The sequence below is a fragment of the Ascaphus truei genome, chromosome 8, assembly GCF_040206685.1.
Source record: "Ascaphus truei isolate aAscTru1 chromosome 8, aAscTru1.hap1, whole genome shotgun sequence".
In the NCBI taxonomy this organism is placed as follows: domain Eukaryota; kingdom Metazoa; phylum Chordata; class Amphibia; order Anura; family Ascaphidae; genus Ascaphus; species Ascaphus truei.
Window position 1 is genome coordinate 32,162,238 of NC_134490.1, and position 13,479 is coordinate 32,175,716.

At 44.8% G+C, this 13,479-nt stretch overlaps 1 protein-coding gene across 1 annotated transcript in view; it reads right to left on the minus strand.

Annotated features, from left to right (window-relative positions):
* Window positions 1–13,479, minus strand: part of CPAMD8 (C3 and PZP like alpha-2-macroglobulin domain containing 8) — a 118,737-nt gene that overhangs the window by 7,056 nt on the left and 98,202 nt on the right. Inside the window, 5 exon segments of the mRNA XM_075611224.1 lie at window positions 3,595–3,666; window positions 4,950–5,162; window positions 6,444–6,554; window positions 8,316–8,421; window positions 10,841–10,915. Coding sequence (XP_075467339.1) covers window positions 3,595–3,666; window positions 4,950–5,162; window positions 6,444–6,554; window positions 8,316–8,421; window positions 10,841–10,915 — 577 coding nt within the window.

A 13,479-nucleotide genomic window follows, 5' to 3' on the forward strand; every position in this document is an offset into this window, starting at 1 on the left:
GGAAGGGGCAGAACAGAATCTGCTTAAAAAAGAAGAGAAACGAGCTTTATTGAAGAAGTATAACAGGAAGGTAGAAGAATTGGAAATAGAAAATATTAAATTAAAGAGATGTCGTGGTCGTGAGGTAGACACGCGCAAGAAGCAAATAAATCATCTGCATGTTGAATTAACCCGGTTGGAGGTTGAGATTGCTAAAATAACAGGGGTTCCAGTCAGACAGAAACGTTCCCTTTTAAAAACTATTGAAATGCTAACCCACAGTGCTGAACAGGGTGCTGAGCAAAGTGCCAAGCAGGGTGCAGAGCGGGGCGCAGAGCAAAATGCTGAGCAGGGTGCAGAGCAAAGTGCAGAACAAGGCGCAGATTCATATTGTGGAAACGGAAGCCAAAACCCCATTAAATGCTCACAAGAAAAGATCATTTTGGTGACGCCTACAAGAAGTGGGAGAGAAACTAGATCCCAGAACAAGTCTGCAATGTCTAAAGATAAAACAGAGAACTTATCCCAGGAAAATTCTGATTCAGATCCTGACAGTTTAATTCCACCAACTGCCAAGAAAACCCCAAAGGGTAAAGTTGCAAAAAAAAAAGAAAGCAAAGGACCGGAAGCTAAAGGTTTCCACAGGAGAAGGTAACAGCCCTGTAATAGGGTCCAAAGACTTCAGGGAAGGGGACTCACCTCAGGGTGTATCAGACTGTGAGCAAGGATCTGTTCCAGAGCTTCCAGCATCCCAGGGGTTAATAGCAGAAGCAGCAGAAGATCTGATTAAAAGACCATTGCATGCAAAGAAAGCAGCAGACACCTGTGATGTGGGGTTATCTCAGACTCCCACGCTGGGAGAAGTTAAAGAAATTACAAAGAAATCTGGAGAGCAGCAAAGCAAGAACCTAGAAACTCTGAGAGGAGCTCAGCTGGAAATGGAGTTTGTGCCTGAGAGCAGTGAGCCAGAGAACCCATGCTCACCTGGACTTACAGAACCACACCCATGCTTATTAGCTGGTCCTGGGATTCAGAACTCTGAGAGAGGAGAACAGCAGGTGGTCATTAGCAGCAATGGAGACTGCATTAACCCTGTAGTGCCTGGGAATGAAGTTAAGGTTGTAGAGACTGAAAGTGCTGCTCCTATCCAAACAGTTCCTGATAGAGTGGCCCAATCAGAAGATGGGGTAAAGCAAAGTAATGGCATTAAGGCAACCCCAGTTCACACAGCACCCCCTTCAGCCTGGAGTGGGAGATCATTTGTGAGCGCTGTGACCAGAAATGCACAACCTTTAAAAATGAGGAACGTGGTAAAGTTGAGATATAAGGGTGCAGAGGAGATGAAGCCTGATAGGATTTTTGTAGGAAAACATCTATTGAAAGAATCTTTGGGCTTCAGTGCAGATGACATTTACGCACTTATCCATGTTCCAGGTTCATGCGAATACGATGTCAGCTTTAAGAGACCTCAGGCTCTGGACTACTTTTGGACAAAATATGAGAGTCTTAACAATTCAGAATTATGGAAGTCCTTTGCAGCTATTCCTGTGTCCAAACCGGAAACAAAGTCGGTGACAATTCTTTTCAGACACGAATCAGTCCCAATATCAGATATTCTGATATGGCTTGGCAGACAATGCGAAGTACTGGCTCCACCTACAAGAATTATGGACTCAGAAGAAATTTGGGTTGGAGGTTGGAAGGTGCAAGTCAGACTTTGGCGACATGGCAATGTTACAAAGCATTTGCCCAACTCCTTCATAGGAAGAGAAAAAGGAAATTGTTTTTACTATGGGCAGCCAACCTTGTGCCATAGATGTGGTTCAGCCAGACATTTAAGCATGTCTTGTGATGTTCTAAAATGCAACTTGTGCCAGTCCTTGGGCCACGAGAGGGCAAGTTGTACAAACATCAGATGTAATTTATGCGATAAATTTGGACATTCATACACGAATTGCGCAGAAGCCTGGCATAATATTTCAAAAGTATGGGAGCAGGAAGTGGACTTTGAAGACAATGAAGCACTTTATGACCGGGCCCTGAAAGTTGCAGACAGAATATGTCTGGATCCGCCTGCAGATGGGGTTGGTCTGGTTCAGCCTAGGGATGGTGCTTGCTTAGATCCTCCTGGGGACGGAGCATGTCCTGGACCACCTGTGGATGCAGTTTGCCCAGAAACACTTACAGAAAAAACAATTATTGTGAGTGTAAACAAGGCCCAGGAAATGTCAGAAGACCCCTTAGAAGGAACCTCCCCAAATCTACTCCCAGCAGGGGAACAATCTGGGGAATCAGATGATCCTACTTTGATGGAAACCCAAGTGAGGGAAAATAATAATAAAGAAAAAGAAAGTGAGCAGATTTGGGCACAGGGAAAAAAGAAAAGGAAGAAGAGCATGGTAAAAAAAACTTGGAGGGACTCTTCGACGTCCTGCAGGTCCCGCTGGTAAAGTTCCTCAGGTAGCTACGAAAAACCGTTTTTCTGCTCTCAAAGGATTGGGGGTCAAGAGCTGAAGACTCCGACGATGTAGAGGAACTTTCCTTATCCGAAGAGGAACATACTATGGATGTTTCCAGAGAGACAGACTCGGACATGATCCCACCTTCAGTGACCGTCAAGAGGTTTGGGTCATTGGGGGATAATGTGGGGAAAAAGTAATACCGTGTGTTTTTTTTGGGGGGGGCTTAAAATGTTTGTTCATTAATCCTTTAAAGGTAGCAGCTATTAATGTTATAGTTAAGGCTTTTATTTAGTTTCAATTAAAATGTGTATAAAAGGATGTGAAGTTGCTGTTGAGGAGTAAGGTGGAACAAATGCTGAGTTAATATTGATATAATATAAGTTTGTACATAATGAGCAGTTTTTTTTTTGTTTGAAATGTTTTTCTATGGAATGTAATGTTGGAATTTTTTTTCAATAAAAAGAGTTCCTCCTATATCCTCCATATAACCTCTCCCTATAACTGCTCCTATTAACCCATATAACCGCTCCCTATAACTCCTCCAATTAACCCATATAACCGCTCCCTATAACTCCTCCTATTACCCCATATAACCGCTCCCTATAACTCCTCCTATTACCCCATATAAACGCTCCCTATAACTCCTCCTATTACCCCATATAACCGCTCCCTATACCGCCTCCTATTGCTGCATATAACCAGCTAATAACAGACTGAAAAACATACAATGCCAGTAAGACTATGGTACTTTGAGATTGGTTTGCTAATTTTGGCATTCATTTGCTCATTTTTATTAAGCTCAAAATTCATAGAAAGTAATAAATTCCCGGCCGATAAGAGCCACGGCCCACACAATCTGCCCGTTCTCCTATCTGCAGTGACGCCCTCAGACCCGACTCAATGCTTTGGTCTCGTCCACATTTAGATTAACCTCATACCTGTCCCAGACAGTTTCCATTTCCATTACGTTATTGGCCTTTATATCCTCTGTTGGGAGGCTACTCCATGCATCCACCACCCTTCCCGTGAAGGACTTCTTCACATCTCCCCTGAGCCGCCCGCCCTCCAGCTTCAGAGTACGACCTCTGGTACTAGCACTTCTCTCTCCCTGACATCCTGTGTCTACACTGTGACGTGACTGGTACAGGGTTACCTGTGTTCTGCTGGGGGACTTCCTGTTCCGTGACGGACGCTATGTCTGGCTCCTCTTCTGATACATTCTCTTCTGCAGAAAAACGGGGTATTTTTTTTTTTTTTTTTAAAGACAGCTAACCCACTGAAAATTAAAGTAGCATTTAAAGCAGCAATCCATAACATTTTCTCTTTATATTCCACATAGGATTGAAGCAGGGGGTCTCTGGAGCTAAACCCCATTCATTTCAGCTACGGGGACCCCCCCCCGGAGATACTTACTTCCGTAGGGGGTGCCGGTAGTCACTCTGCCAGGCTAGCACGGTTCACATTATGGTGTAGTTTCAAAGCTCCCGCACACTGTGGGCCAATAGGAATCCGTGACGTCATCTGGTGCGGCTTCCTATTGGCCCATGTGACGCGGGAGCTTTAAACTTTAAACTCCAGCTAGCTCAGCCGGAGCGGCTACCGGCGCCCCCTACGGAGGTAAGTATCTCTGGAAGCAGGGGGTTCCCTGGAGCTGAAATTAGTGGGGTTCAGCTCTGGAGACCCCCTCCTCCCCACCGTTTCAAACCTGTGTTAAAAGATTAAAAAAAACAACAGGAATTGCTCCTTTAAAAAAATTAATAAACACTTTAAAAAAAAAATGACATTACTTTTTTTTATTTAAAAAACTATTCAACTTTGAAATAAAATAAAGTTTTACAGGTGTCCCGGGTTTAAATGTAATGTTTCAGCTCTCTCCATATAACCAGGAGGACACAGTGTCACTAAATGACCCAGCAGCAGAGATACTTAACACTGGGGATACCTCCCTGCAGAAGAAATACAATCTGAAAAGGAAACTCCAGCTGCTGTCAAATCCCCCTCCTGCTGTCATCAAGCTGCACATGACATCACAGGAGGTGACATCAGAGAGACGCAGCACTCTGAACATGGCGGCACACACAGGGATACCATGAAGCCCATTACTGGGGATGATTTAGCTGGATTATTATATCCAAATAGTTTTATATATACATAAAATAAACACACAAAGTTATTACCACACAAATAAACACACAAAGTTATTACCACACAAATAAACACACAAAGTTATTACCACACAAATAAACACACAAAGTTATTACCACACAAATAAACACACAAAGTTATTACCACACAAATAAACACACAAAGTTATTACCACACAAATAAACACACAAAGTTATTACCACACAAATAAACACACAAAGTTATTACCACACATGAAAACATTTAGATTGCAGTTTTTCCTTACTGGCTGACAAAATGACTTGATTCGGGCATAAAATAGCTCTGCAGGACCTCTCTTTATTATGGCATCATTATTTCTGGAAGAGACGGGGTTAAGCTCACCCATAGCACACTGGGACATGGCCAGCTGCTCTATCCTGGTGTTGTTCCTGCAGGCAGCAACCTCCATCTGACACTGGTTTTGGTAAATGGCCCCATCAGAGCCGCACACGGGATCCCCGTCATAGCCGCAGTCCCTGTAGCACATGCAGCGCTCAAAGTGATCCTCCTCCAAGCAGCCAAACACGTTGGTACACAGCCCGTTGTGAGCAAAGCCTGCAGGAGGTGAACAAGCCCAGAGCCTTTAATATGAGGCATACTAGCAGCACATCTGTCCTGGAGGTAACGTTATGGGGCACTGTCCCCCTGTATGTTCCCCCATGCTGCACAGTTAGGTGTTAGCCCAAAAGCTAAATACTAATGTCTCCCAAGTCCCTCTCACTCAGTGACATTATTAGACATTATCAAGGAAAGTTATCTGAGAAGATTCAAATCATTGTCCTGATAAGATCCTCTGATGTTTGCAGTGAGGGGCAGGGAGCGGGCAGAGAGTGGTCAGTTAGGGGCAGAGAGTGGGCAGAGAGCTGTCAGGGAGGGGCAGGGAGTTACAGAGATGTGCAGGAAGTTGTGTGAAGCAGGGAGTTGCAGTGATGTACAGGAAGCAGTGTGAAGCAGGGAATTGCAGTGAGGTGCAGGGAGTTGCAGTGATGTACAGGAAGCAGTGTGAAGCAGGGAATTGCAGTGAGGTGCAGGGAGTTGCAGTGATGTGCAAGAAGCAGTGTGAAGCAGGGAGTTACAGTGAGGTGTAGGAAGCAGGGAGTTACAGTGAGGTGTAGGAAGCAGGGAGTTACAGTGATGTGCAGGAAGCAGGTTGAAGCAGGGAGTTACAGTGAGGTGTAGGAAGCAGGGAGTTACAGTGAGGTGTAGGAAGCAGGGAGTTACAGTGAGGTGTAGGAAGCAGGGAGTTACAGTGAGGTGTAGGAAGCAGGGAGGTGTAGTGATGTGCAGGAAGTAGTGAGCTGCAGGAAGTAGTGTGAAGCAGGGAGTTGCAGTGAGGTGCAGGATGTAGTGTGAAGCAGGGATTTGCAGTGAGGTGCAGGATGCAGTGTGAAGCAGGGAGGTGCAGGATACAGTGTGAAGCAGGGAGTTGCAGTGAGGTGCAGGAAGCAGTGTGAAGCAGGGAGTTGCAGTGAGGTGCAGGAAGCAGTGTGAAGCAGGGAGTTGCAGTGAGGTGCAGGAAGCAGTGAGTTGCAGTGAGGTGCAGGAAGCAGTGTGAAGCAGGGAGGTGCAGGAAGCAGTGTGAAGCAGGAAGCAGTGTGAAGCAGGGAGGTGCAGGATACAATGTGAAGCAGGGAGTTGCAGTGAGGTGTAGGAAGCAGTGTGAAGCAGGGAGTTGCAGTGAGGTGCAGGAAGCAGTGAGTTGCAGTGAGGTGCAGGAAGCAGTGTGAAGCAGTGAGTTGCAGTGAGGTGCAGGAAGCAGTGTGAAGCAGGGAGGTGCAGGAAGCAAGGGGTTACAGTGAGGTGCAGGGAGTTACAGTGTTGCTTTATCATTTTCACCTGTCCACTGGCTACTGGAGCTCTCCACCTCATTACACGTGGTCCCATCGCACAGCTCCCGGGACAAGGGGCTGTTCTCACTGGCGTTGTAGAATCGTGTGGCTTCAAAGGCTGCACACGGTCCAGGCAAGACAAGAATTAGGCGTCAAACCCACGAACACAGACAAACGCATGTAACATATTACATGTATGAGGGTTATTTGGAGGTTTTAATCAATCTTTACATAACATCTTTCATTAATTAAATGTGTTTCTCTGCCAATGTGCAAAAAACAGCACAGGATTTAGCAAAGAATCGGAATCCCATATTGGTCAGTTGTGATAAATCTCGTGCAGTCCAAACTGATGCTTATTTCTCTTTAATATGTGTATCAATACAATCCACACAATGATGAGTAATTAGCTAGGTTGCCGATCGATCCGTTCTCCTGTGATCGATCGGCGAAGATTCGGCTCGGGGGTTCACTAAATAGCTACAGATGAGTATTGACTCAGTATCTGGGACTTTGTAAATGGTTGCTATAGAAACAAAAAAGGCTTGTTACATTATAATACATAACAAATGTCATTCAGAGTTTTTTTTTTTTTTTTTAAATGCTACAAGTATTTTTTCATAGTACAGAAGTGATTTATTAAAAACACACACGTAGGATATTGTTTGGTCTGCAGCTTTAACACGGCTTGTGAAGTCAGGTGACTGGAGTAACTCCCCCCCCCCCCAAGGTACTTCACAAAAGCAGTGATGTTTTTACTCTGTCTGGGTGAATAAACCTTTGGAAGTCGGTTATATTGGTAAATTGTTGTAATCCTTATAAAAAAAAAAAACCGTTGTAAAAAATATTAAACAAATCAAACCCAGCTAAAAGCAAAGATTAAGCTGCTTTTTTATTTGAAAATGAAGTTTGCATTTCTTTGGGGCCTCTCAATGGGGGGGGGGGAGAGAGGGGTGTTTTTAATCGAGTGTTTTATTTACCTGTAGCCAACCCTGTCCTTATCAGAGAGCCAATAAAGAGAGGTGAATTTGGGGGCTTTGCCTGTGCAAACTCTTGTAGAACACCCAGTGATACCAAATAGAAAAGAGCAGACAGGGGAACTCAAACTCCTCCCACGTCTCAGCTCCCCGTGTTTGCAAATGAACTTTAACAGGGGATTTCAAAATATTTCCCTGTATCAGATTTGGGCAAAAAGGGCACCAATCACCCAGGTGTGACCCCTTAAACATGTCACTGCTAGTAGTGCTCTTTACTCCTAGGAGAGCGTGACCCCTTAAACATGTCACTGCTAGTAGTGCTCTTTACTCCTTGGAGAGCGTGACCCCTTAAACATGTCATTGCTAGTAGTGCTCTTTACTCCTTGGAGAGCGTGACCCCTTAAACATGTCACTGCTAGTAGTGCTCTTTACTCCTTGGAGAGCGTGACCCCTTAAACATGTCACTGCTAGTAGTGCTCTTTACTCCTAGGAGAGGGTGACCCCTTAAACATGTCACTGCTAGTAGCGCTCTTTACTCCTAGGAGAGGGTGACCCCTTAAACATGTCACTGCTAGTAGCTCTCTTTACTCCTAGGAGAGGGTGACCCCTTAAACATGTCACTGCTAGTAGTGCTCTTTACTCCTAGGAGAGGGTGACCCCTTAAACATGTCACTGCTAGTAGTGCTCTTTACTCCTAACAGAGCATGACCCCTTAAACATGTCACTGCTAGTAGTGCTCTTTACTCCTAGGAGAGGGTGACCCCTTAAACATGTCACTGCTAGTAGTGCTCTTTACTCCTTGGAGAGCGTGACCCCTTAAATATGTCACTGCCATTAGGACATGTTGGTCCCAGAAGGGCCTGACCCTTGAAGTGGGATTGCCCTGCTGACATAGCACTTACTTGGTTCATAGTAGTCGTAAATTTTAACTGGCACCGGCGCGGTTTTGCCCACAATGTATTCCCTGTACGCTTGCAGTTGGACGCAGGTCATGCACTGACTGGGTATCTGGAAGAAGCGGACAGTTTAACTCTTCATCCTTATGCCAGTTAATAGCCAGCCAATGGCACGGGGAGGCTCGGTCCAAGACATTCGATTGCGGCCGTTCGCCAAATAGCCACCGGCACTTCGCCGCGACACACCCCACCGCCGGGCACGTCGCTGCCAAGGTAAGTGCCTTACCCCAAAAACCCCTACCCTAAGCCCTTATCCTAACACCCCCTACCATAAGCTCTTACTCTAAAACCCTTACATTAACCCCTATCCTAAGCAGTAATTAAACTTACCTTAGAAGCGACCGGCAGCGCGGATTCCAGCGGCAAAGCGCCGGCGGCCATTTGGTCACGGCGAAATGGCCACGACCAGATTTACCATTCTAGGGAGACTTCCTTAGGGGTATTTCAATCGAAGGCACAACCAGCTGCCTAATAAAAACAACCGTGCAGCCACCCCTGGGGTGCAACCTCTATATATTTGTATCCTTAAATGACATAGCTCAGAATAAAGAAACTTCAGCTCTGAGTTGGATACATTCACACGACGCTTGCCATCTCCTTCTCCCAGAATCCCCTGCGTGTCTCATCCGAGCAGTTTATTGGCTCTCCCTTCGAAGTGAGGGCAGTGACATCATCAGACTGGAGATAACTGATCATCTCCTATCTGCCATCTTGCTCTATCCCACGAAGCAAAGATTTTCAGTGGAGCGTTTTCTCCCACTTAGAAAGAGACAGGAATTTGGAGGGATGGCTACAAAAAGGGTGAAACTAGAAGGCAACAAGTCTTTAACCACTTCTTGAACAATATTCCACAGCAAACTGGAGTGTTATATTGTGTAACAAATTAAAAATAATTCACAAATAAGCTAATTTTATTAACCCCTTTTGCTGCCACTCTGGCAGTGTAGCGGTTAAACAAACATGCCAAAGGTTTTCTTCAATAGTATGTTTGATGTACCTGAATAATGAAGCTTCCATTTGAAATACTTACGATGTAGAAGAATGAGTTAATTAGCAGTTTGTTGGGTGGGGACATTTCTGCTCGGGTAACATCAGAAACAGAGAACTGAATACATGTTGTAAAAATAGCTTGTAAGGGTGGGTGGTCCCGGGGGGCTGGGTGGGAGACCCTATGCATGGCGTGATGTCATTGCTGATGATGTCATGCATCTTATTGAGGTACAGGAGACCCGACCATATGCTGTCTCTCTCAAGGTCACAGTAATAATGTGTCAAGGTCATATCACAGGAGATGATGTCATCTCTGTCCAGATGTTAACTCCTCGGAGGGAGCAGGCCACAGCTGCGACAGCAGTGACACCATCAGAGGAACAAGCAGCGACACCTCTCTAAGCCGTTAAGATCGCCTCACTACGGCCGTAAACACGACAAGCCGACAGCAGAAGGTAACCAGGCGCGGACTGCACATTTTTGCTATTCGAAATCTTTATTTGCTTATTCATTTGATGCTAGCCTTGCCCTGTTGCACTTTAACGACCGTTCGCTTTTAGTAGATCTCGCTTGACGGGTTATCTGCCCTCACTTCATCAGGGTTCCGTGTCCCAAAGGGGATCCTCAGACTAAACAAAGGCAATCCCAAAGGGAACCAAGAGGAGCCTTTATAGGGGGCCCTAGTGCCGTTTAATCTTTTGGGTGCTCTCTATAAGTAGCGACTACGCCATGGGGTCTCGCATTCCAGGGATCCCACGTCGTAATATTCCTGCTTGGTTTTATAGGGGAGATCGAGTTGAACACAATCTACGTGGAAGTGGAACGCTAGGACGACTCCTCAACTTCCGTCATCAATGACGGAGGGATCACACGAGGAGCAGCCACGTGATCGCGAATGCCGGAGGGGCCGTGGCGCTCAAAGCTGCAATCGCACGTGTCGGCCAAAAAGTCGTTTATTTTAAAAATGAGTATAACTGGTCATCCTTTTGAAAGATTCAATCCCCCTTAAATATATTTTTATTACGTTTTTTATTTTCTCCAAGTCCTGCGTTTTCCTAATGTTATTGGGTAATTGTTGTTCTTCGCCATTATCTCGTAATAAAATATGTATGCTGCCTTCATCAGCCCCAAAAAAACATCACATGGATACACAATCTCTTTTTGTATTCAATAGTTATAAAACAGGCCGCTCTATGCAAAGCCTTGCGGGCCGTTCTGGCAGAAGTGGGGCTCATAAATCCTGTGGATAAAATGATGAGTTAATGTCACAGTTTCTGGGTTTCAGATGGACCGAACGCTGGACATCTGGGGAATACTTGTGCACGAGAAGGAAAATACAGAATCCCTGTAGAAAGTGTAAAAGGTGCAGTGAAGATGCTACGGGCCCTATTCTATATCTGCAGTTGGCTGAAAAATCCCTATGGACCCCAATGATATTGAATTAGACCCTGAACGAGAACCCCTCCCACGGACATCCTCACCTCATCAAAATAGAAGAGAACTTTCCTCCCGTCCACCTCGTAACGTTTCAGTCCGATCTGCTTGTTCATCAGCAGCTGAAAGACAGAAGGTACAATGAACGGGATGTTCTGCTGGGTCAGTCCTGGTTGCCCCGACACCTCACAGTAAATCAGGGCGATCCATTCGGAAGCAGAGACGTGAGCGCTGTTCACACCCGTTAGCCATCTTTACGATTACCCTTTGTGGCCAAACCGTACAATTGGATCCAAAAATTCGCTCGACGTGCATGGCTTTTTTGATTACTTTTGATTGCTTTCGAGTGCCACCGCCCCTTTGGCGCTTCACGGCCACGTGACTGCTCTTGATGATGGAACGAAAGTGGCGGAGACTTCCTTTTCCGTTCCTCAGATCGCACTCAGGGCCGAGCTGTACCTATTTAGTTTCAGCTCCGGGGACCCCCTGCTTCCGGAGATACAGACCTACTTAGCAGGTGCAGGTAGCCACTACTCTCTGCTATCAGGGCTCACGTAAAGGCCACGTTTCAAAGTTTCCACGCCCTGCGAGCCAATAGGAAGCTGCGATGTTATCAGGTGCGGCTTCCTATTGGCCACGTGACGCGGGAGCTTTAAACATTGCCGGGATACCGGCACCCCCTTTGGAGGTCTGTATCTCGGGAAGCAGGGGCTCCCCACCACTGAAGACCCCCTGCTTCAAACCTGTGTTAAAAAAATAATAATAACTAAAAAAAAAGTGCATGAATTGCTCCTTTAACACATCTATACAGAGAAGCACACTCCCACCTGTATTTTACCCCTAGAGATGCATCATAGATGTCAGAGATACACCAAATCAGTCTCCTCACTCAAAACAGCTCTCTAGAATGTTCCATTCATCTAAATGTTCCATTCATCAAATAGAAAATAGAGCATGTTTTTTGGATGACAGAGAGCGAGAATGAAGACATCAACTAGACATCGTGGACACTTGGGGTGTGTGTTTTCTGTGTCTGTTTTAATGTTTGTGGGCTCTCTCCACAGGTGAATTTTTTTGGGGTACCTTTCTGCCATCCTAAGTTAGATCTCCCCAAGCGCCCCAGGTTTGTGGAGATTGCCACCTTAGATCTGCCAGAAGTTTCAAACAAATCAGTGCAGCCCCCAGATGGAATGAATGTGTTGTTCTTTGAAGTGATAAAAAAAAAAAAAACAATGGAACGACACATCTCATCGACCGGATCCTTCATACAAAACATTACATGGATTATTGTACTAAGCGGTCAGATAATTTGCTTGAACGGTGTCAGAGAAATTAAATATTTAATATAAAAATTAATTGGTAACCACGGAAAAACACCGCACAACAACCTACAGATTTACTTTGACATCTAGGTGGCTGTGAGAATTATTCACTGCGGAATAGGTTGGCGATGGCTTTCCCCCAGTACCCACGGTGTCAGTGTAACTATTCATACATCACGGCCTTAATGAGAATAATGCGTTTTGTGTGTTGTTTTTTTGTTTTTCCTCTTCCGGACGGTTTGTTACAGATGAGATTGTCATTGTTACATGGAAGTGTTTTGCAGTTGGTGAAATTATATTAAACGCATTTCTTTTCAAGTCGCCATAAAATGTGACAGTTGCGGTAGTATTCAGTATTCACATTTTTGTTTGAAGGCTTTTCTGGACAACTTCACCACCGGTGCCTGGACGGCAACAGAGTGAGAATTACATTGGTCAGACATTACCAGACTACCAGATTATTGGTGTCTTAAATACTTTGTTGTACAATGCATACAATTGTACATTATTTCTAACGTGATCCGCTTATACCGCGATATGATTCTTTGGACCCCAAGCACAGCGTTATAAGAGGGTTGAGCTGTACTAGGACAATACTGTATGATGACAAAATCCACAAATTGATGGCGTTTCAAATGTTGTTTTGCCCGTTTCCCTCCGTGTTATGAACCTTTGTCCAAATAGATTGACTCGCTCTTCCCACAACGCGCTACAAAATACAGCGTTTTCCTCATTCATTTCAAACACGCTTTCAGAGCAGACACTGATTTAGAAGTTAAAAGGCTTAATGCTCCTCTTGTTTTATTACATACCAAGGTGTCCCAATTATGACATTCACGGAGGAGGGTATCATCCTCTTAATAAGAAATAATACGTTCCATTCAGTGGGCAACATTTATTTTTTCTAAACAATTTATTAATGCGTAGGGCTTTCTAAAATAAATATGAAATCTCCCTGATAGCAAAAATCAGTATATTGAGAAAAAGTTGAATTTCTATATAATGCCAATCTTATTTTTTTCTTCCTCCTTATCTCTTTGGTTAATGATAGCAGCGAACTGGAACAGCAATACACCTGTACATACAACTGTTCCAAACAGTCTTATACCAATAGAGATTAAGGGGCCTATGCAGAGAGCAGCGAATTTTAAAATTGGCGAGTTTATTAAAAAGTAGCTTTTTTGGAGAGTTTTATTCTCCATATGCAGAAATGTGCGAATTCTGCTATGTTTAACATGAATGCGTGTGGCGAGTTTAAATTGGCGAGATGCGCGCTTCAGAAATGTGTAAAAAAAAATTCGCGCCTTTTTTTCCCCTTTGCTATGGCCGCGAGCGGCAGCTTCTTGCCAATTTTTTCTGGCGAG